Consider the following 22,242-nt stretch of genomic DNA (forward strand, 5'->3'; position numbering starts at 1 on the left):
AGAGCTTGGACACAATCAGGACACTGAAATCGGCACGCGGGGGCTGCCCGGTGAGGGGGGCACCTGTGGCACCCGGGCGGCAGATGAGGGTGAAAGGCAGAGCCTGATCTATCCGTGGAGAGGACAGAGGACACCAGCCCCCGGGATTCCTGAAATTTGGGCTGAAAAAAAGCTCAGTGCAGCCTCCTTTACCGTGCAGGCCACCGGATTTCAAGAGCACGGGAGCGCCGCTGCTGCGTCGCCATCGCATTGCCGCCGTGCTGCCGCTGCACTGCAGCTGCACAAAGTCCCGGAGAAATCCCCCTGCCCCCTGCAGCCCCGAGCCCTGAGCCCTGAGCCCTGGCTGCATCCTGACGCCTCCTGAGCCCCCCGGCAGCACGGCCCTGGGGCTGGCACAGAGCCCCCGGGTGCCGCGGGAAGGGCAGGCACACGTCGGCTCCGCCGTGCACCGCGCGGGGCGACATCTTCCCACCCCCTTTTATAAAAGGCAACGCTCCTGTAATAAAGAATTTAATAACCCGCTGTGCCTGTGTGGATAGAAAACTCATTTGTTTAATAGGCAGCAGTTTGGCTTTGTCATGTTCATTTAGTTTTTAATGACGCACAGTTGTGCCAATATTGATTTTAGCTTATAGGGACTCAAAAAATTTACTATCTGGAATTATCTGAAATGTAGCCGTTTTATCTGGCAGTCAGGAAGACGGATCGCTCCCCCGCCTCGCTGCCGGGGCCGGCACGGCTGCACGAGCTGCTTGCGATGGGCTCCACGTGGTCCTGAGCCTGGCCCTGCCTCGCCGGGGCGCTGGGAACACGGGGCAGGGCTGGGCTGCAGCCCCCGACCCCGCGGAGGCACCGGGTCACCCGGCTGAGCGCCACCAAAAGCTGGTGCTGGCCGGCCCCACGCATGGGGAAACTGAGGCAGGGGGCAGGGGGGTGGCCCTAGGCCAGCCTCTGCCTCCGGGGAGAGGATTGGGTGCGCGTCGGGCTCTCCACCTGCCTTTTGTGAGGCTGTTTGGGGAGGGAAGAAACGTTTTGGTGGATCCGGCACCGGAGTGCCTGCTGGCTCCTGGGGGCTGCAGGCGGTGAGCCCCCGGGTAAGGAGGGGGTGCTGGGGGCAGAAGCAGCCCCGTGGTTCCCCCCCAGCAGCCCTCGCAGCACAGTCCTGCCTCGGCTGCTCCGGCACGGAGCCGTCTCCATTTCCTCGGCTCATTTTTAATGAGTCAGCAGTCGGTGCGCAGCCTGTCCCCCCCCCGCCTGCCCCCACTCGGCTGCAGGCTGCGCGGGGTGACAATTGGCAGCAGATCGCATCGACAGGCTCTTATCGAGCGTAATTACTCGGCAGGAACCGGCCACGATCCATTTCCCACATGTCTGCGCTCATCCCTGCGCCCGGCCCCCGGGGGAGTGCGGCGATGGCTCGAGGCGCAGCCCCCTGCCCAAAACCCAGCGGAGGGGAGAGCCGGAGGGGCGCAGAGCCCACCCGGCCATCCTGCTGGGTGCTGGGCACGGGGAGGGGGCTGCGCAGAGCCCCCCGTGCCCGGGTTCCCTCGGGGTCCTGATCCCAACCTGACTTTTCGCCAGTGCGCGCGGAGTAATTCGCTTTGAGGTTTTGCTGCTGTTAACAGGATGGATTGAGGAGCCGGTAATTGCATCTCCCTTAAACGCCCCTGGGGCTTTGTGGGCACACAGGCAGGGGTGAGGAATGGCTGGTATTTGGGGTGGGGAGGCTTTGGGAGCCCCGCAAAGCAGCCTGCTCCCCTCCCCGGCTCCCCGCTTGTGCCCAGTCCCCTTTGCTGGTTCAGCGGCGCTGCGGCAGCCAGCTCCGCCAGGCACGGCGATTCACGCTCAGCATTATTCATTATGCAAGCCTGTAAATATATTATTTACTATTTCTACTATTATTATCCATTATTTATGACCTAATCCTGTAGTGCTGGAAATCAGTGCAGCACCTGAAGTGCCCTGTGCTGGGAAAGCACCCACCAGGTGATGGAGAGAGCCCCCCGCACCGCGCCGCGCTGGAGCAGCGAGGCTGGGGCACGGTGAGGTTGGGGGACCCAGCGACGTCCCCAAACTTTGCTACTGCCTGTGACCCTGTCGGCGAGGGGACAGGGCTTCCCCTCCCCTCCATATGAGCCAGGGCAGGAGGCTGGCGCAGGTGGATGCTGAGGGGCTGAGCACACAGGTGAGTTACGTTGCCCTGCTGAAGGCAGATGTGTTAAGTGAGCCTGAGCTGGGGGGCTTGGAGGTGCCTGCAAAGCTGGGGCCAGGAGCCTGGGAAGGAGCAGGAGGAGGCTGAGCTCTGTGTGGAACCTGGTGAGGACCGGTAAGAGGGGTTTTGGCCCTCATTTCTCTCTTTGTGCTGTTTCTGTGAATTGGAGAGCCCAGGGTTGCAGTGGGTCTGTGAGGCTCTGCGCACACTTCAGGGTGATGTGGCAGTTCCGAGGCCAAGGGGTGCTGTAGAGAGCTTGGGTGGCTTTGATGTGTGCCCCTAAACAGGGAGCTGGCATCCTACCGAGTGCTTTGCCTTTGGGCACGGTGTGTCCATCAAAAATCCTTCCTCTGATTGAGGAGCTGGGGGTCAGAAGTGTGGTTACTGCAGGTGCCCTGCCCAGGGGCATGGAGCTGGTGGGGCTCGGACCTGGCCAGCTTGTGGGGCTGCCAGCACACGATGCTCAGCACTGAGCACCTCTAAAACCTCACCTTGTGGCTGTTGGCACGTGAGAGCCTTGGATCCAGCCCCCAGCAAACCCGGCCGGTGCCCAGCTGCTGTTACCGAGAAGCGCTCAGGAAGGCGGCCTTTAAATGTTAAGCAACCATTTAAAATGAGCCAAAGCCCTCGTTTAAATTTTTAATCTCTTGATTTAAAAGTCAGCCTTGCGGCTGGGGCTGCTGGTGGAGCCCAGTGCTGGCTCTTGGGCATTTCTGTGGCTGTGGCGCGGGGCCGCGGTTTCACCTCCACCCTGCCCACATGGAGCTTTCCCCAAGCCCACCATGGGGGCTCCTCCGGGCTCTTTGCAGCCTGCAGGAAAAGCACAGCTCAGCTTTGGGGTGGTGGAGGAGCTGTTGGCATGTCCAAGCCACAGCAGTGACTTTGGGGTGGGGAGCCAACCCCACAAAGCCCGTGCGCAGGGTGCTCGTTAGCCCTAATAACAGGGGAGGGCTGCGGGGCTCGTGGTCCCTGGGCTGTGGTTTGAGGCTGTTTGCTTTAACGTGGCCATGTTCCGAAATGCTTCTGCTCCCTGGGGGCTGCTCCAGAGGAGCCTGGAGCTGTCAGAGCTGCATTTCCCAGCCGTGGGGCTTGAGGAGCCCCCTGCGTGCCGCAGATCTGGGGTCCTGCTGGGCTCCTGGACCCCCTGCTGCCCTCCCCATGGGGAGAGGGGCTGGAGGCTGCCCCCTGAGCTGTGGGAGAGCTGATAAAAAGCTCAGAGCCAGAGCGAAGGCTCCTGTTTGTGCCTGTTTCCCAGCAGAGGATGGCTGTGGGGATGAACGCTGCCTCCTCTCACATCTCCAGCGCAGTGGGGGCTGATGGTGTGAGGGTGGAGCGGGGCTGTGGAAATGTTTCCCTGCTCTGGGGACTTTCTGGCTCTTCCTGGCTCGTTCCCAAACCACTGCTGGCTGTGGGGAGAGAAGGATCCTGCTCGGAAATGGGGCAGGAAGATGTCCCTGCGTTATTTTGCCAGCTCAGGAGCCCCTCAGCTCTGCACCCCCTGCACCGAGTGTGGGGACGTGCGGCTCAGGCTGGCGGAGGGTTTGAAGGAAGGTCTTAATTGGGCTGAAACACCCCGAGCAGCTGATGCTGGGAGAGAGCTCCCGGCTGGGAAAGGGAGCAGAGCTGGCAGGTAGAAGCCGTTCGCTCCTCTCGCTGTTCCTTCTCCTGGTATTTTATTTTAAAGCCATCAAATATTAAAGATGTTTCTGCGCTGAGCCGCTTTGGAGGCCCCTCGCGCAGCATCCGGGGGCAGCGTGGAGCCCCGTTTGATGCCCTTCAAGGGGAGAGGCAGCTTCGGTCCTGCTGAGAGCAGAGCATCTGCTGCGTGCAGCCCTGCCTGGGGGCTGGGAAACCATCCCACAGCCCGAGGTGCGCGGTGGCTGCTTCGCCCCACGCTGCCCAAGCTCTCCTGGGGAGCAGGGAAGTGCCCGAAGCCCAGCTTTAAAGAGAGGAGCTGGCAGATCAGAGCCTGCTCGTGGTCTATTGAACCACCTTGAGCTCGCCCCTCCAGGAGAGCAGATGCTTCTGGAGAAAAAGTAGAAAAAAAAATAATAAAACAAAACACGACTTCCAATCTTAATTACAAAGGAGAAGTATCGGGGAGCCTGGCTGCAGCCAGCCGCTTCTCCTGGCTGCTAGGAACGTGCACCTTATTGCTAGTCTGGGTATGTCTGGCTTCAGCTTCTGCCGGTGGGAGCTTGTTATGCCTCTATCTGCGAGACTGCAGAGCCTCCATTATCCAATTTCTCTTCCCTGCGCCGGTGCCGACAGCCTGTGGTTACATCTGCTGCCTCTCCCCTCGGATGGCAGGAGAGGGCTGAGGGGCTCCCAGCCCTTTCCTGGGGCTCTGGGGACCCTGGGTTCCCCGTGGCACGCTGCTTCCCTGCTCGGGGAGCTGTGCCGAGAGAGCTGGGGCCTCATCCGAGGCAGATGAGGGGTGCCGAGGACGGCCGAAGGAAGCTCTTGGCTGTTGTCCTGTAGCCTTTGGATAGTGCTGACTCCTGGTCCCCAAAGCGCCTGACATCTGAGCGAAGACTTCTACATTTCAAACAGCCTTGATCTTTTTTTGGAACTTGCCTTGGTTTCAGACAAGAGTTTTTTTTTTTTTTTTTTTTTTTTTAATTCAAGCCTAGCGACGTATTTTTGGGCTTGACTTTGATGCGCCCTCTTCAAGCAGGAGGCAAAATAACAGCTTTCAGTTCTGCAAATAGGCCTGAGGCTGCCTTCTGCTGCCTGCGGGGCTGCGCAGGGCAAACCCCTCATTAGCAGAGGCCCCGAGCAGCAGCCGGCGGCCGTGGGGCTTCTGTTGGGGGCTGGAGCCCCTCGGTCTGGGAGATTTTTGGAGGAGAGCTCAGAAACTCACCCCCCCGACGTGCCCTTGGAGACCTGCTCCTTCAAACCCCTTCCAGAGCAGTCTTGGAGAGGCGAGAGTCATGCAAGCGGCTCGCAGCTGGTCTGTGTGCGAGCCTCATGGTAATTACAAGTGACACTGCCCCGAATCGTAGCTGGGATGCTGCACAGGAGGCTGGAGGATGGGGCCAAAGCTGATGAGAGATGGGGCGGGGGTGCACAGACATCACCCAGTTTGTGCCAGGGTCACGGGGAGCGGGGCTGGGTGCCCTCTCGGCGGTGTACCAGCATCGCCCAGGGAAGGTGTCAGCTTTTCCAGCCACCCCTGGAAGCAGCTGCGTGCGGAGACTTGCTCCTGCTCGGATAAATCTGGGCAGAGGAGGGCTGGCACGGAGCAGGCAGGGCTGGGTGGGAGCCTTGCTGCGAGATCAAAACTTTTCCAGTCCGCCCGGGTGGCTGTGGGGAGCCAGGTACCTCTGAGAGGAAGGTAATAAAGGGCTCACACCTTGGCGAGATTAATTGCAATAACCATAAATCAGCGCTGGCAGCAGGGGCAGGTGCTGAATTTACGGCCCTGGAGACAGGAATTCCTGTTCTTTCAGGAACAAAGCCCTGACCCCTGCGGGGGGCTGGGAGCGTGCTGAGAGCTATCGTGGCTGCTCCCCTGCTGCAGCACGTGTTAGTGCTGCGGGACCGGGCTCCAAGCTCACCGCGGGGTGCTGCGCTCGCCCCTGGCAGGGCAGCCTTCCCCCCCCGCTGGATCCAGCCCGTGCTGGGGAACACCTCCTCGAGGGGCGAGCCAGGCTCGCAGCCTCCCACAGCACATCGATCCCCGCCGTCTCGGTTGAGAACGCCAGCCACGGAGCTGATTAATGCCGGGGTGGGCAAGCGCTGGGTTATTGTTCAGTCTCGCCTCGAGAGGTCGATGGGAAATTTGGCAGCAGCTCTCCAAATACGCAGCGCGCGCACGGGCATTGTCCCCCTGAGCCCTGTGCGTGATTTACATGGGAGCTTGTATCACGTAGTGGAAACGCATGCTGGTGACCACGCAGCTGTACAAGGCTCGTGTGGGAATGCGCCCCTTGCCCCTGCCCTGATTTGACCCCTTGGCTTCATCTGAATCTCCTCGTGCTCTCACCCTGATCCTCTACAGGTCCCTTGGCTCCAAGGTGCTGCCTGTGCTCAGGGGGCTGATCCAGCATTCAGGGTGGATGTTTCCTTCCGTGCAAATGTTTTGGGTCCTTTGGGTGTTACTGCTCGGTATCAGCCCTGATTGAGCTGCTCCCCCCCCACCAAACGCGAGGCGCTGTGCTGGCATAAAGCAGTCACTTCTGAAGGATGTGTGACCCAGGCCTGATCCTGCTGGGAGATCTGGGCTTGAGGAGTTGCAGGATTGGGCCTGACGAGGTGGTATGTTATCTGGGAGGTGCCGCTGGCTCGCCTCTGGGGTTAGAGCTGCTGTTTTTTTCCAGAACCCTATAATATGAGCATTGATAATCTTGTGGCAGCCAGTTCTGCTGCTGTGCTGCCTCGGGGTGCCCCTTCCCTCAAAAAAGGGAACTGGGTGCTGATGCTGTGAGCCCTATCAAGGAGGGGGAAACCAGCTGGGAGGGTGGGGGGCGGCTCCAAGCGCTGGGCGAGGCAAAACCCACAGAGGGGCACCTCCTGCTGCATCCCCATCGGGGTGGCAGCGAGCTCGGCTGGACATTTTGGGAACGGTTGTGGGGGGGTGGAGACACCCACTCCTCGGCAGCCGGAGGGGGACGCGCCCGCTTTTTATTTATTTATTTATTTATTTATTATTTTTTTTTCCCCATTCCTTCTCCATCCGCGGCTGCCGTGCGCGCCCGGCCGCGGCCGCTGGGTAGCGCTCGGAGCCTCGCCGCCTCCCCGCCTCCCCTTGCTCGGGCTGCCCCCGGCTCCGCCGAGCTCCACCGCGGCTCATTCGGTCCGGGCTCGGCTCAAGGAGGAGCCCCCGGAGCGCCCGAAGGGGTCGGCGCCGCGCCGCCTGCCCGCCCGCCGCGCCCCGCCGCCGGCTGCGAGCGGGACCCCGAGCCGCTGCCCGCCGCCGCAGCACTTCCCTCGTCTTCCCCCGCCTGACGAGGGGGGGGGGGGGGTGTGCGACGGGTTTGGGGGTGGTGGGGGGGGTGTTTTGGGGAGAGACACCCCCCCCTAAAGCCCCCCCCCGGAGCCGCCGAAGCGGGGATGTCCCCAGCAGGGAGCTGAGCGCTGGGGAGGGGCCGGCTGCCGCCCCCGGACCCCAAACTTTGTGGGGTTTGTGATTTTTTTTTTTTTTTTCTTGGTTTTCTTTTTTTTTTTTTTTTTTTCTCCTTCCCTGCGGTGTGCTCGGCTCCGGGAGCTGCGGGCACGGGGAGGGGAGGGGGGGCCCGGCCCCGATGGTGCTTGAGGACGCAGAAAGGGCCGGGGGCGCACAGCCCAGCGCTTCCCACCCCTTCCCCTGACGAGAGGGGCTCGGCTGCGGGCTCCCCACCGGATTTTGGGGATCCCGGCTCTGCACGGCCCCGGGGAACTTGGACACGGCGGGGAGCTGCCTGCGGACCCCCCCACACCCAGCCGGGAGCCTTGCACATCGCCTTCGCCTCCCCCCCATCCCCGAGCAGCGCTGCTGCGGGGGTCCCTGCGCCGGGTGGGGGGGGGCCCGGATTATAAAGTCGGGGAAGTTGCCCCCCCCCCCCTCCACGTCTCGGCGGAGCCATGGCCAGGCTCGGGAGCTGGGCGCTGCTGCGCTTCGTGGTGCTCGCCCTGCTCGGCCCCCCGGGAGCCGGAGCCCAAGGTAAGGGGACGCGAGGGGGTCCCGGCGCGGGGGGCAGCTTCTTCACCCCCCCCAGTTTCCTCTTTGATGCTGGAGGTGAAGCAGGAATGAGGGGTGAGGGGGACCCCTTCAGCTGAGCCCACGGAGGGGGGAGCTCCGGGGAGCCCCCAGGCTGCCCTGGGAAGTTTGGGTGTCAGCGGGGGGGGGGGCGGGGACCGAGGTAGCCTCGGGGCGAGGAGGGGGCACAGCCCCGGCCGTGTTTAAGGAGCCCCCCAGGAGCTGGTGGCCAGGGCTGAAGGGCGCAGGGCACAGCTCTGCTCTGCCTCCTCCTCCCCCCTGCCCCATAACAGCCCCAGCTCTTGGGGTGCGAGGGAAATTTTGCCCTGAGCATGGGGTAAAGACTGCACCGGCCCGTTCTGGGGGGGCTGAGCACCCTCCAGGGACGGTGTGGGGTGAGGGCACCCGTTTTCCCCCCTCCTGGGGGACCCCACTTGCGTGGCAGGACCTGGGGCACAAGTTTGGGAGCTCCCAGGGAGCAGCTCTGGTGCTGGTGTTGGTCCCACTGACCTCCAGCCGGCTGGTTGGGCTGGGCAGGGTGCTGGGGCTGGAGAGGGGGGCTGCATCCCCAAGCCCCCATGGGTGCCCTGGGGCTCCCTGTGCACCCAGCCAGTCCCTGGGGCGAGTTGGTGTCGCTGGGCAGGGCGAGCCCTGTCTGCTCGTCATCCCTGGGGCTCTGGCGTGGCACAGTCTGGTTTTGGCTGCTCCGATACCCCAGAGCGAAGCAGAAATAGCTCCTGGACCTTTGGGGTATGACTCGGGTTCGGGGGTGCAAGGGGGGGCCCTCCTGGGGTCCTGCCCCTCCCTAGCAGAGAGGATCCCCACGAGGATGAGGAGGAGGCTCCTGTCTGGCGAGGCTGCAGCGTGGCTACCTCCGTCCACACAGCTTGGACAGAGTGGATCCAGGCTGCAAAATGGGGGGGGGGGCACGGCGGGGTGCAGCGCTGTGGCTCGGGGGGTCCCTGCCCGTGACATTTCTTGCCCTTGCTCGCAGCAGCAAGTGGAGCCAGAAGTCCCCGTGCGCTCCCGTCCTCCCGCTCCCCCTGAGCCTCCCCTAGCACTGCTATAATTTCTCAGTAATTAAGTTCAGAACATAACATCTAAAGCGGCAGTATATTATCCGGGCAGGCCCTGTGTGGGGAGCTGTGAAGGTCTCTTTGATTGATTCACTCCCTCGCTGAGTTTCTCTCCTCCTGGCTGGCGTCTCCAACCCGCGAGTCCCCCACGGTCCGTTTGTTCCCGGCTGCGGGGTGGGCTCCTGGCGGCACCCCTTCCCCTCCTGTTTCTCCGGGGGAGCTACAGGGGCTCCTCGGGGGTCTGTCCGTGCTTCAGCCGTGCCTGGAAGCGAGGGGAAGGAGCTTCTGTGCCTCGATCCTGGAGCACACGGTCTGGGCTTTGCCTCTTCTCTCCCCGCAGCGGGCAGCGTGACATTGCGCTGCGTGGCGGCCGCGGGCGAGCAGCCGCTGCCTGCGACGGAGCAGCACGGGGAGCAGCTCGTGCCATCAGATGGGGACACGCGGGTCACCTCCCCGGCTGCTGCTGCTCCCCCGTGCACGAGGGTTGAGGACGAGCATCGCTGCAGCCCGTCGTGGCCAACTGGACACCGGGGTGGAGGTGCCAAAGGAGGAGCAGCCCCACTGAGGGCACCCCCCCGAGGGCTGGTGACCCCACAGCCAGGCCGGGAGCGGAGGCAGACGCAAGATCTGTGCGGGTTCTGTCGATTCCAGCAGCCGAGGAAAAAACGGGATCAATAGTGATGGAGAGCAGCGGGGGAGGAGGGCGCGAGACCTTCCCAACCGGGGCGCCGAGCTCCCCAGGCACCGGGATGAAAGGCTTTTAATACCTGCAGTTACTAAAACAAAGGGCTCCGTACCGCTGGGGAGAGATGGGATGGAAGTTTAATTACAGCCTGGCTGCGCTGCGTAATTATTAATTACCCGTGGCAAAAAATAACTTATTGATTAGGGCCCTCGCGCTAATTACCCGGAGGCGAACGCGGTGCTGGTGGAAGGCTAATCAGTCAGCGCCGCCCGGGTGGGAGCTGTGTCGCAGTGCGACCCTCCTGGGGGGGGGTTACGGGTGGGTTTTGTGCCCCCCAGGAGCAGTTTTCCCTCCCCTGGGGCTGGGGGCACAGCCCAGGACCCCCCGCACGGGCACAGCGGCTGTAATGGGATTGAGGAGGCTGCGGCCAGTCCCAGGAGGGATTTGGCAGGCTTAAGGTTCCAGACGGGATTTGGGGCAGGGGCCTGAAAAGGCAGCCAAAGAGGCTTATTAGGGGGCTGGAGCGGAGGTGCGGCTCCTTCTGGCACCCACGCGTGGATCCTGGGCACGTCTGCACGCACGGAGCCTGCGGAGCTGGAGGGGACAACCCCCTGCCCCTTCCTGGGGATGTGACAGCGGTGACGGGCTGCTGCCACGCGTGGCAGGTCTCAGGGCTCGTGTGAAGGTGCCTTTATCCACAAAAGGGTCCCCTGTGGGGTTGGAAACACCCGGCTACAGGGTGGCAGTCACCAACCCAGGGCTGCCCAGGATGGGGCTGGCACCCGCCCACCACCCTGCAGCCCCAGGAGCACCGGGTGGCTTTTTTTGGGGGGCTTTCCTCGGGCCAAGCCCCTTGCAGTGGGGCAGGTTGGGGTGCGTGGGGCAGGGATGTCCGAGCGTGGCCGCTCCTGCGCCGCCTCCCCTTCCCCGTGAGCTCGGCTGCTGCTTTAGCCGCCGGCCTCGTGCAAAGCTCCGGCTCAGGAAGGAAAGTGGCTTTTAGGGGAGAGGAAAGGGAGATTAAAATTTGATGCTTCTTTGGAAGCCATTAGTGGCCGGGCGCGGAGATGAAATTTTGATGACCCGATAACCGCGCGCAGGAGGGATGCGGTCCGCTCGTGGGCAGCCCACGTCCCTGTAGGATCGGGGCGCAGGCACGGCTGTGGGCTTATAATCCCGTTCCCTTTGCAGGGTGACCCCAGTGCTGGCACGTTTGGGTGCAATTGGGGTGGCCGAGCTGCCCCTGCCCAGTGGTGCTGGCTGCTTGTGCCCCATCGAGCGCTGCCCCCGTCCCTGAATGTCGGGGACGAGGCTGCGGGGACGTTTCTGCTCAGCGGGAGCAAGGGAAGGAGCTGGAGGAGAGAGGGGGAGAGGCAGGCAGGCGGCTGCAGGCTGCTTGTGATCCTGGGAAAACGCTGATAATTAAACCTGGGAGGAGGCAGGCTGGCTCACGGGGGCGGGTGCGATGAGGAATGACCCCGCGTCCGCCTTTGTGGGTTTTTATGGACCGTGTCCTTGTCCCCAGCCCGGCTGCCGTGACTCTGGGGTGTCCTGTGCTGTGGATCCGCAGGGAATGGGGCAGCTCCAGCAGCTTCTTTTTTTCGGGGCTGTGAAGCCCGAGGTGCTGCTTTACCCCAGAGGGACACCCCCTTCCTTACCCAATGTGGGAGGGGTGCACCCGTCTTCCCCTTCCCCTGTCTGGAGCTGGTTGTGGTTCCCACCTCGGGACGAGCTCCAGCCACAGCACATAATGTAGGTCCTACATAAATAGTGGCCGTGCTGCTGTTTGCAAACAGCAAAAAAAAAAACACACACACACACAAAAAAAAAAAAAAAAAAAAAAAAACACAAAAAAAAACCTTCGTGGTGCTGGGTCCCAGCTGGGTGGGTGCGCAGCGGGTGGCCTTGCCCGTGGGCCCTCGTTACCTCCCCGAGCTCGTTAGCAGGTTGCGTGTCGTTGGGTGAAAAATGGTCAGTGCTGGGCCCGGAATAAATATGCTGCTGTCAGACGGGATGGGATCGCGCTAACCAAGGGCGAGCCCAGCCCCACTGCGGTTTTGGGGCAGGGCGGAGGGGTTGGTGGTGCCCTGCTGGTGCCACACAGCTCCTGTGCGTGGTGCTGAGCCGTGGCTGTCCGAAGTGGGGTCACCCGTGGGGGTCTGGCACCCTTGTGGGGATCAGAGGGGTTGGTGCAGGGGGGAAAGGGGTGTCCCGGGAGCTCCTGGGGAAGGACAGAGCGGGGTGGGGGCTGCCTTGTGCAGGGGAGCATCGTGTGGAGCTGCTGGAGGGGGCACGGTGTCACCCGGGGGTTGGAGAGGTGGTGGCAAAGCAAGGCACCTCCCCCCAAAAAAATCCCTAGGCATGCTGCTGTCTGTTCTGGGGGTCCCACCCTTTGCTTCCCCAGAGCCATCCCTGGCTGTGGGTCTGGATTTGGGGCAGGATTTTGTCAGCTCACCCTGCCAGCAGGCAGGAATGTGCCGGCAGCAGCTCCCTGCTGCTCTGGTCCCTCCTGGCATCCCTCGCACCCCGGGCACGCCGGCGATGCCGCCTGCAAGGGCAGGGCCCCGAGCACCCCTCCGGCCAGCTGCTGGGAGTGCATCCCCTCCCCTTGCTCCCAGAAATGATTTTGGGGCACATCCATCCCCTCCCCTTCCTCCCAGACATGGTTTTGGGGTGCATCCATCTCCTCCCTGCTCGCGACAATGCTTTGGGATTCATCCACCCCTTGCTCCCAGCAATGCTTTGGGGTGCATCCATCCCCTCCTTGTTCCCAGGGGTATTTTGGGGTGCATCCTTCCCCCCAAATTGCCCCCAGGGATGCATCCTGCTGCTGCCACCTCCCTCCCCAAGCCCCCGCAGACCACCTGCCCGCTCCCCCTCGGCGGCCCCCCTCCCTTTACCCCCAGCCCCGCGGGGCGCAGGAATGCCTGCGCCTGGAAAAGCTGCGCCGGGGCTCGGGTTGCCTGGGAACTGGGTAACCTGATCCTTGGGAACGGGGCCGAGGGCAGGGGACATTCCCTCCGCAGCTGGTCCCCGGCCCCCTTTGTCTCCCCTGCTCCCGTGGGGCCGGTTGCGCCCTCGGGGCCCCCCCCCCTAGGAATGGGGAATGTGGGTGCAGGGGGGCTCCCAGCCCGTGCTGTCCGCTGGGGGTGCTGTGAGTGGCAGCCACCGCCTGCTCCCCGTGCGGATCGCTGTCACCTCCTGGCTGGTGGCCACCACGGGCTGGGGAAGGCCCTGGGCACGGTGGCCAGCTGCCTCCACGTGCCAGCAGCTGGGAGCGGGGACAGCACGCTGACAATCCCAGGAATGCCAGAACCCGTCCCCGTGCCAAAGCCACCCTCGCTTCCCTCCCCTTTTGTGCTGTCGCTGTCCCCGTCTCCCAGCGCGACAGCCGCGCTCTGCTGGGGAAACTGAGGCAGGGGGAGAGGCTGGGCGAGGTGGGGAGGGGGAATAGGGGCTCTCTGACCCCTGGGGCTGCTGGCCAGGCCGGTGTCCCCCTTGCCGTGCCCCCTGGGGATGAGCTTTGCTGCCCGGTGCGCGCACACGTGAGCGGCTCTGTCGGCTCTCATCCATCACCGCCTGCCCGCGCGGAGACGCCGAGGCCCCTGGTGTAGGGAAACCTTGATGGGTTTGACCATTAGCAGGAAGAAACCAGGGAGCTAATTTTAGCTGCCGTCGCTAATTGCTTTGTGTGCTGCTGGGCGAGGCGGCAACCCGCCAGTCCTCGGCTCTAACCTTGAGCCCTCCTGCCCATGTGCCGGGGGTCCTGCGGGACGTGGGGGGTGGTTTTGGGGGGCACCGATCCCTGCAGGGGGGTTCGCCGGGGTGCTGCAGGGCTGGGGTGCCCTGGTTTGTGTGGGTAGGTGTCCCCGGAGTCCCCTGGGGAGCGGGGATGTGTGTGGTGTGGGGGAGAGACCCCTGCGTGTGGTTTGGGGTCGGTGGGAGATGTGGGCTGCGTGCCCCAGCTCTGCGCCATCGCTGCGTTCATGGCGCACAACAAGGTGATGAAGGCAAATGCTATTTTTAGAGCCCTTTAATTGATCAGGGCGTGCGTGCCCACTCCCGGGCACGTGAATCGCCCAAGCCAGCAGGAATTTCTCCGGGGGGAGCGTGGGGCTGAAGCAGGCTTGGGGTCCTGTGCCGCGTCCCCAGGGCTGGGCTGCGTGCGCCGGGCTGCCCGGGGGAGCCTGGCCCCAGCGTGTCCCCGGGGCCAGGTCCTGGTTCTCTGGGGGGCTGCTGGGATTAAGAAACGGGGTGAATGTAGGCCAAATTCATGTAGGCATTAACTGGGGTTTGGTGTCATCGACATCTCATTCGTTGCCCTCCTTTGGGGACTGATCTTCCCGGCGGGGAGCGCCGAGCACTGGGACGTGCCGGTGGTGTCCTGGGGGTGTCCCTGAAACTGTGGGGTCAGCGTGGGGGGGACACAGGGCTTCCTCCTCCTCCTCTTCATCCTCCTCCTCCTCACCTGGGCTTGGAGCACAGGGTCCTGGGGGAAGGGGACACGGGGAGCAGCTCCCAAAGGTGCCGGGGTGGGAGCGGGTGCGGGAATGCTGCCGGGTGCCTGCTGGTGGAGGGGGCTGGGGCGGTGCGGCCACAATAGCTCTGGTTTCAGCAACCCGCCCCCTGCGTGCCTGCAAAAACAGCTGATGGCCGTGGAGGGGGATGAAATGGGATTAGCTGCCGATTCCAAAGGGAGCACGTCCTGCCCAGCCGCTGACAATGCGCCCGCTGTCCCCCTGCTTCACGCCTCGGCGCTCCGGCCCCAGCAGGGAGAGGGGCTCGGTGTGGGCTGCCCGGGGTGGGTGCCTCCTGCCCTGGCTGTCCCCGATGTCCCTGGGGGCTGCTTGTGGATCACGGGGTGCTTGTGGGGTGCAGCAGGCTTGGCACAGCCTGGAGGGATCATGGTTCATCTTCTGTCCCCACAGCAGCACCGAGTGGGTCCTGGGGACCAGGGGACCTCATCCTGCCCGTGCCAGGAGCTGGGGCCATTCTGTCCCAGCAACCAGGAATGCTTCGTCCCCCCCTCTGCAGCCCCCCAGCCAGGATGGAGAAGCAAACCTGGTGGTGTGAGGTGCTCTGCAGGGTGGGTGGCTGCAGCTCCTGTGCTTCCCTGGGGTGCAGAGCCCTTGGGGGGTGCAGGGAGATGGGCACGGGGGGGCACCCGGGGCAGGAGCTGCGCCCGGTCCCAGCTGCAGCGCCGCCGGGGCGCGCGTGTGCGGCGCGGCGCGCTCAGTGGAGTGAATTGATGTTTATTTTGATAACGAGTTCTCAATGCATTCGCAAACTAATAAAATCAACTCATTAGGGTGGTATGTTTAATTCAAAGCTCCGCTGTGGGGAGAGCCCTTCCCTGGGGGGGGCTGCCGGCAGGCGCGGAGCACCCAGCCTCTGCCCGCGTGCTGGGTGCCAGAGGAGGAAGGCGACGGGCGCCTTCGTCTCCCCGCGCTCCCAATTTTGCTGGCTTGCACCAGGGGGGGGAGAGGGGCTGGGAGGGCGGCGGCGGGGAGCCGAGCTGTGCAGTGGAGGGTGGAAATAAAGCACGCGCTCTGAGCAGGGGAAATAAACCGCCGAGCCCTTCACCTGGGGCGCTGGCAGAGCCTCGCTCGCTTGGCTTCTCCCCCCATAAGCCGCGCGTCAGGCTGGGCAGCGGCGCTGGCTCTGCTGCTGGGAGCGCTGGCTGCAAAAGCCCCTCTGGCTGAGAGCGAGCCACAAGTGTGTAAATAAGTGCAATAACCGGAGCTCGCTTCTCTGCCCTGGAAAGCCCGGGGTAGGGGGGGGCTGCCAGGCCACGAGCTGTTCCCGTCCCTTGCCTGCGAACAAGGGCGGCTGGAGAGGAAAGCTTTGGAAAAGGTTTTTTCCGAGGAAAAAGTCTGCTTGCGCTCATGCTACAGCTATTTACGTTTGAAGTGAGCAATGCAATGATTAATTAATAGTCTGAATAAATGATATCTGGACGCACCCCCCCTGTAAATCCCTGCCTGCCTGTCCCAGCTGTGCGGTGCCTGCTGGCTCAGGGGACGGGGACACGCGCAGGGGACCTCGGCCACCGGTGGCTTTGTCCCCCTCAGCGCTTTGGGGGGGGGATGTGGGGAGCTGGTACAGCCTTTTCCATCCCGCGGGGCTGGCGACTTAATTGCGTCAGCGCCCTGGGAAAGGCTGAGTGGGGTTTTTCTTGTGGTTTCTGCCTTCTGTTTTTCTTTCCCTGGCGTGTTTTTTCCGTTGGGAAACGCTGCCTTGTTGAGACTTCGCGGTGAGCCTGGAGAGCGGCTGGCTGGCTGCGAGGGCGGTTGCGGGGCCGGGGCTGTGCTGAGCATCCTGCACGGCCAGGGGGTGCGGGGGGCTTTGGGAGGGGATCCTGGGGATTCATCCTGATGGCCCAGACACTGCCGAGGAGCTCACAGCAGGGGCTTGGCGGTGCCTTTGCTTTCCTGCCCCTCACCAGCCGCGGTGACCCTGGGTCTGCAATCTGGTTTCTGGGGCCAGGAGCTGCTGCTGCCCACCAGGAACACCTGGAGGATGTGCTCCATGTGCCCCGTGGGGCCAAATCCAGCCTGCAGCCGTGCTGGGCTGCACCGGGCTCGTGTGCCCTCCATCCCACGGTGACATCCCCATCCTTGCCCCTCGCCCTCTCGCTGTGCCGGGGTCACTCCCGGGGAGCCAGCGGCGCGTCCCGGCCCCTCTCCGGCAGAGCCCCGGCGGCGTTGAGTCACCCCCGGTGTCCGTGACTCACAGCCCTGACCCAGATTCGGAGGAGCTGCAATCGCAGCAGCAGCAGCAGGGTTTGTGGCCTCGCAAGGAGTTTGCTGGGGAAGGAGTTTTGGCCGGAGCCCGGCAGCTTGTGGAGTGGCCCCAGCTGGGGACAGGGCTGTGCCACGCGTGGGGATGTGCTGTGCTCGGAGGGGACAGGCTCGCTCCGGCTTTTGGGGTCACCCAGCTGTGCTCCCCATGGCTGGGCAGCCCGTCCCCATGCTGAGCCCTGTTCCTGTGCGTTGTCCCCAGCCTGGTGGTGATGGATGCTGGGGGACGTGTGGCTGGAGCAGGGAGGGGACACTGGAGGTGGCTCCCGTGCTGATGCGGGCTGACAGGGGAGCAGGACAGGAGTGCTGACGTGGCCCTGGGGACACGGGGACGCTGGCATGTGCTGGGCACCTTGCTTTGGGGTGTGCGGGGCACGGAGCCAGCTCGGGCAGGGGATTTGGGGCAGCGGCTGATGGGGACCTGCTTGGCTCTGCTGCGTGCAGGGGAGCTGATATAGGGCTGGTACCGGGGGGCACTGGGATCAGGGCCGGGCACCAGGGTTCACATTTGGAACCGAGCGACGGGGTCCGTGCTTTTGGGGCCGGGGTTTGTGGATTTGGGGCTGGGATCGGGGCCAGGCACCGGGGTCTGTGCGCACGGAGCTGCGCGGCGTTTCGGAGCACAAAGCTCTGCTTGTTGGCCCCCCCCCCACCCCCCCAAATGGGCTCAGGGGCTGGGAGCGCACAGCGGTGCCGTGTGTGCGCGCCTTGTTGGGGCTTCCCGCAGGGGGAAATGTTGTTTTTTCCAGCCGGAGCTGCCGGTCCGGGCGGGCAGAGGGGCTGGGTGTGCGAGGCCAGGCAGGGCTGGGCACGCACACAGCCCCGCTCTGTTCCCTCGATGAGGTGCTTGCTGGTCCCTGGCCAGGGCTGGCGCCTCTCCCTCCTCTCCGCGGGGGTCTCGGGCTTCACCCGGCCCCCGTGGGCACCGGTTGGGTCCCTGCTGCCTCTGGGGCTGGGTGCTGGGGGCTCTCCCAAGCCCCAATCCTTGGGCAGGGGGCTGGGGGCTAAGAGGGGGCGATGCTGGCACGGCCTCAGCTCCGCAGCTGGGGGCACAGGGGGGGAGCTCCCCAGGTCTGGGACGTGCTGGGAGCTGCGAGGTGCTTGGGGAGGGGTCCTGGGACAGGCTGCAAAGGGAGGTGGCTTTGGGAAGGGAGGTCCTGAGCGAGCACCGTGGTGCTGCGGGGCTCAGCACCCCTTTTGGAAGTGTCCCTCGTCCTGGAGGAGCCGTGCTGGCCTCTCCCCGTGCGCCCTGTCCCCCGTGGGGCTTTGGCCGGGCACGGCGAGGCCGCCAGCACCCTGCAGCCGATGGCCTGCTGAGCCCTCCGAGAGCCGGGGCTGCGGAAGAGGAGCTTGTTATGGAGCCATCCTGCTTTTAATTAACAAATTAAAATCCTAGTTAACAATCCAGCCCCAGGGCTGTTGGAGTCTGGGAGAAGCTGGAGCGTTTGTTATGGAAACAGCAGTTAATTAACAAATAAATAAATAAGTGTGGGCCTGGAGACAGAGATGCGGGAGGAGGGAGCGGGGCTGGCAGCGGTCTGGGGGGGGGTCCTGCCGGTGTGGGGAGAGGCAGTGCAGGAGGAGGGCGTCCGTCTGTCCATCTGTCCCTCTGTCTGTCTGTCCTGGGGGGTGCCACAGCCCCGCTGGGTGCAGGGGGGGGCTGGATCCTGGCAGTGCCACGACGCGCCGGGGATCCGGGCAGCTCCGCGGGGCTGGGCGCAGCCGGGGGGGTGCCGAGACCACGGCCCCCAGCCCTCCCCTTCCGTGCCCTGCAGCTCCCAGCTGGCATTAACCACAGGGAGCCGGTGCTGGCTGCCAGCTGGGGTTGTCACCACGGGGGGCTGTGGGGTCACCGTGCTGCCCCACGGGTGTCACCTTGCCCACCAAAGGGTGCCGGAGCTGAGCGCAGGGTGGCTGTGTGGGGAGGTGACCCCCATGCAGGGCCCTATAGGGTTTTTGTGTGGGGAGAGGAGGCGGCAGAGCCCCCGTCCCTCCCACAGCTTCTCCTTTCTGAAGGCTTAAGGGAAGGAATCGGTTGAAAAGGCAGCTCTGCAAATCCTGCCGGCGTCACACGGGCTGCAGCCGTGCTCCGCTTCGCAGCCGCTCCAGGTCTGCCTCTCTCCAAGCCTCCCACCTAATCCAGTTAACACACCTCTGCAATCGGCTTACGGCGTGTAAGAAAACCCCAAATCCACGGCGAGGGAGGCGCAGGATGCTCCACCGGGTCCCTGGGGACAGCGCCCAGCCTTGGCTGAGCCGTGCTCGTGCCGCGGCAGCCTCGGGGCACTTTGGAGATGGGGGGGACCCCTCCTGCCCCTTGATTCCTCTGCCTTTCCCCCACTCCTCCCCTCTGCACGCGGTGTGGATGTTTTGTGCACACTTTCAGGCTCACCATGAGGTTGGCCACATCCCCCGAGCACCCTCCCAGCACCCAGACCTGCCCTGGGGGGGTGTTTGCGCCCCGCTGCCTGCTCTCCGTGCTCATGGCCCAGCTGACAGCGATTCCCCACTGCCTCTAGGGCTGGCTCAGGGCTGTGCAGGGGCGTTTATTTGTGGTCAGGGTGCATTGGGAGGAGGCACCCTGTGCCTGCATCCCCCCAGCTGGGCAGGAGACGAGGTGTGAGCCCCAAGGACTTTGCTCCCAGCCCTGGGCTCCCTGCACCTCTCCGCTGTGGTCAGTGCCGAGGGGCTCAGCGCCGGGCACCAGCAGAGACGGAGCCGTTTCCAGGGGTGCCCGTGCAGCACCGGGAGCCTCTCGCTGCTCCGGGACCAACTCTGCCCCCGAGGGAGGCACCGGGCACGGGCTTGGAGGATTCTCAGCGTGGCACAGCTCTGGGACCCTCCCGCGTGCTCTGGATGCTCTTTCCATGCAACAAAGGTGGTTTTCTTCCTTAAAAACCACTCAGATCTCTGCGAGGCTGCGGCCGAGCGAGGGAGGCTCTCCAGGTTGTGCTGCCTCTGCTAAAAACCCTCTCAGCTGCGCTCTGCAACGGCTTTAGGAGAAGCCGCCTCTTTTTGGCACGGCTCAGCCTCTCCGTGCCTGCCCCTGCCACGGCCCAGTTGGGCTCTCAGCGGGGATGGGACCGGGTTTGGTGGTGACGTTCGTGGGGCAGGGCCAGGACACGGGGTCCTCACCTTCATCCTGTGCTCCTCTGGGGTCCCGGAGCTGGAGCAGCACCTTGGGGTGCGGTGGGAGGGTGGGGAGAAGGGAAACCCTGTGGATAAGGTGCATGGAATCAGGGGTTTGGAAAACCCTATGGAGAAGGTGTGTAGGATCGGGGGCTTGGGCAGTTTTGGGGGGAGCGGAGCCGCAGCCTCTGCTGGAGCATTGGAAATTGCATTTCACGGCCGGGCGGGCTGAGATACCGACTCCAGCACCGGGCGCTCGGAGAGGAGATAAGATTTGATTAAGAAGGCCGCTATTAATTTATGGCAAGTACACTCATGATAGCAGAGAGGTTGCTTTTAATTAATAGCCAGAAGGAGATTTATAAAGCTCTCGGTCTCAGTGGGGGGGGGGGAAGAAGGGGAGGGAGGGGAAAAGCAGGAAAGGAGAGGAGCAAAGTAAGTTGCGAGGATTAGCGGACACATCTGCAATTATAAGTCTTTTTATGAATAAAAAGCAAAAAAATGTTAAAAACACACCGAGGAGCTGTGCTAGGAGGGGGCAGGGTCACGCCAGGTTGCTTTGGCACCTCTCCATGTGCCAGCGGGGACCGGAGCTGATCGGTGCCACTGCACAGCCACCAGCCAGGCCTGGGGGGGGACAGGGTGTCCCCGGTTTTTTGGGTGTCCCCGGGCGGGTTAATCCTGGCACCAACCCCTGGTGCCACTCACCACGGGGAGAGCGGGGCTGGCACCGCCTGAAACGCTTCTCCCAGCAGCAGGGGGTGAAATTTGGGCTGTGCTGAGAGCCCCGTGCTGGGGATGCTGTGGGTGGTGATGCCGGGGAGCGGTGCTGCGTGGCGGTGGGGTGCAACCCGTGGTCCCCGCTGGTGCCTCTCCACTGCTCCTGCCCCGTGTTTAAAGCTGGTGCCGAGTCACTGCGGGGAAGCCGATGATCAGGGGTGGTTTTGGGGGTGCGCAGGGCTTGGCGAGGGTGCCCACCCCATCCCCACCTTCCCTCGCAGCCCCTCGGCGCCGTGGCACGGGCGCGCCGAGCTCGGCGTCTCCCCAGGTGCCGGCGGCGCTCGGCATTTCAATTCTGTTTGCTTTTTATTAAGGGGAAGAGGCCTCGTCTCAGGAATACTAATGGCCCCGGCAGCGGCGGAGAGCGCCGCTAATCCTCCAGCACCTGCCGGCCACCGCGTGGCCACCGGCACCGGCACGGCCAGGGGGGGACACGGGGGGCGAGCGAGGAGAAAATGGAGCTTAGCCAGCACGAGGCTCCCCGGGGACCTCTTGGGGCAGGTCCCTGGGCACGGGGACACCGCGCTGGGGTGGCTGCAGAGGGGACGAGGCTCGTCCCTGGGGATGGGTGCTCTTTGGGTGCACCCTTGGGTGCTCGCTCTTTGGAGAAGTGAGGGGGTGGCCGGTGCTGGGGCGATGGCACGGGCCCGTCCCACGGCCAGGGGAGCCGGGTGGCACCGTGCGCCCACCGAGCGGGGCTGTGACCCCACGGGGGTCTCCCATGGGTGCCGTGCCGGGTGGTTTTAACCCCTTCCTTGCCACGCTGCTGCCTGCCTGCCCGCCCGCCTCCCCCGGTCCCCCGGCTGCGGAGCGGCTGCTGCGGCGCCAGGGAACTGCGCGGCGAATATGTTCCACAAATGAATAATAAAAACAAAGGAAAATTACCCTCTTTATTGAAACTCGTTTTATGAATAAAACAATTATTCTGGTAATTGAAAAAATGTGTCGTTAAATTAAATGCAGTGGTTCCTATTAAAATTTTAGTGGATTTCTTCTTCTCTGCTCCTTTTTCCTTCCCCCCCCCCCTTCTCCTTTTCTCCCTCCCTCCCCTGCCTCCGCTGGCGGCTAAAGGCTGGTAATTATAGCGGAGGGTTTCGCTTTCTCTTTATTGTTTTTTAATCTCCTCGTGCTGCGTAGTCTGATGCAGAAGAGATTTAGCTCCATCTCCCCTTGCTGGGGGGGCTCTGGGGGGCTGCACAGCGGGGCTGCCAGGCAAGGACACCCCAGGAGGATCCTCGGGGGCTCTGCTGGTGCCAGGGCCGGTGCTTGCAGCCCTACAAACCCTGGGGGAGCGGGGCTGTGGCTCTGTCACCCCCGTTGCGCGCTTGGGGTGTCCCCCGGGGTCTGGCTGCGTGATGAGCAGGGATGGGTTTGGTGCATCCAGCTGCTCCTCGCCCTGATTAATGGCAATTAGCAGGAAGCAGGCGCAGGGCTGATCAGCTTCCGATTAATGAGCTGGGGAGGGGAGTGGCTGGGTGTCACCTCCCTGTCCCAAGGGTGGTGGCCGTGTGCTTGTGGTGCTCCTGCTGCTGTCCCTGGGGTCCCCGTGCTGGGCAGGGGGGGGGACTCAAAACCTCTCCGTGCTCGTGCGAGGTGTCCACAGCAAAGACAGGGGAAGGATTTGGGCATCTCGTGAGCTGCTGGCCCTGCACGGAGGGCTGGGGGCAGGCGAGGATGGTGGCGGAGCTGTGGGGACCCCGTGCTGCCTGTGGGGCCGTGCCTTGCGCCCCCAGCCCCATCTCGGCTCTTCTCACTGGGGTGCATTGGGCACGGGGGGGCTGAACTCATCCCCCGCTGCCAGCAGAGCCGTGCCCTTGGCAGGGCTTCAGGCTGGATTCCTCCGGGCTTAAAACTCCCCGTCTCTTCCCATCAGGAGGGATTTG

At 63.7% G+C, this 22,242-nt stretch overlaps 2 protein-coding genes across 2 annotated transcripts in view; one reads left to right on the forward strand and one right to left on the reverse strand.

Moving 5' to 3' along the window:
• RPL38 (ribosomal protein L38) overlaps positions 1-22,242 on the reverse strand; it is a 76,085-nt gene that overhangs the window by 42,291 nt on the left and 11,552 nt on the right. The gene's annotated exons all lie outside the window — the stretch shown is intronic.
• The window catches only part of SDK2 (sidekick cell adhesion molecule 2), a gene marked incomplete at its 3' end in the record, with an annotated part of 43,488 nt that continues 28,717 nt past the window's right edge, over positions 7,472-22,242 (forward strand). The window contains exon 1 of the mRNA XM_082774694.1: positions 7,472-7,856. Coding sequence (XP_082630820.1) covers positions 7,778-7,856 — 79 coding nt within the window. The 5' untranslated portion in view covers positions 7,472-7,777. The remainder of the gene's footprint in view (positions 7,857-22,242) is intronic.

Source organism: Aythya marila (genome assembly GCF_965140915.1).
Source record: "Aythya marila genome assembly, chromosome: 18".
Lineage (NCBI taxonomy): Eukaryota > Metazoa > Chordata > Aves > Anseriformes > Anatidae > Aythya > Aythya marila.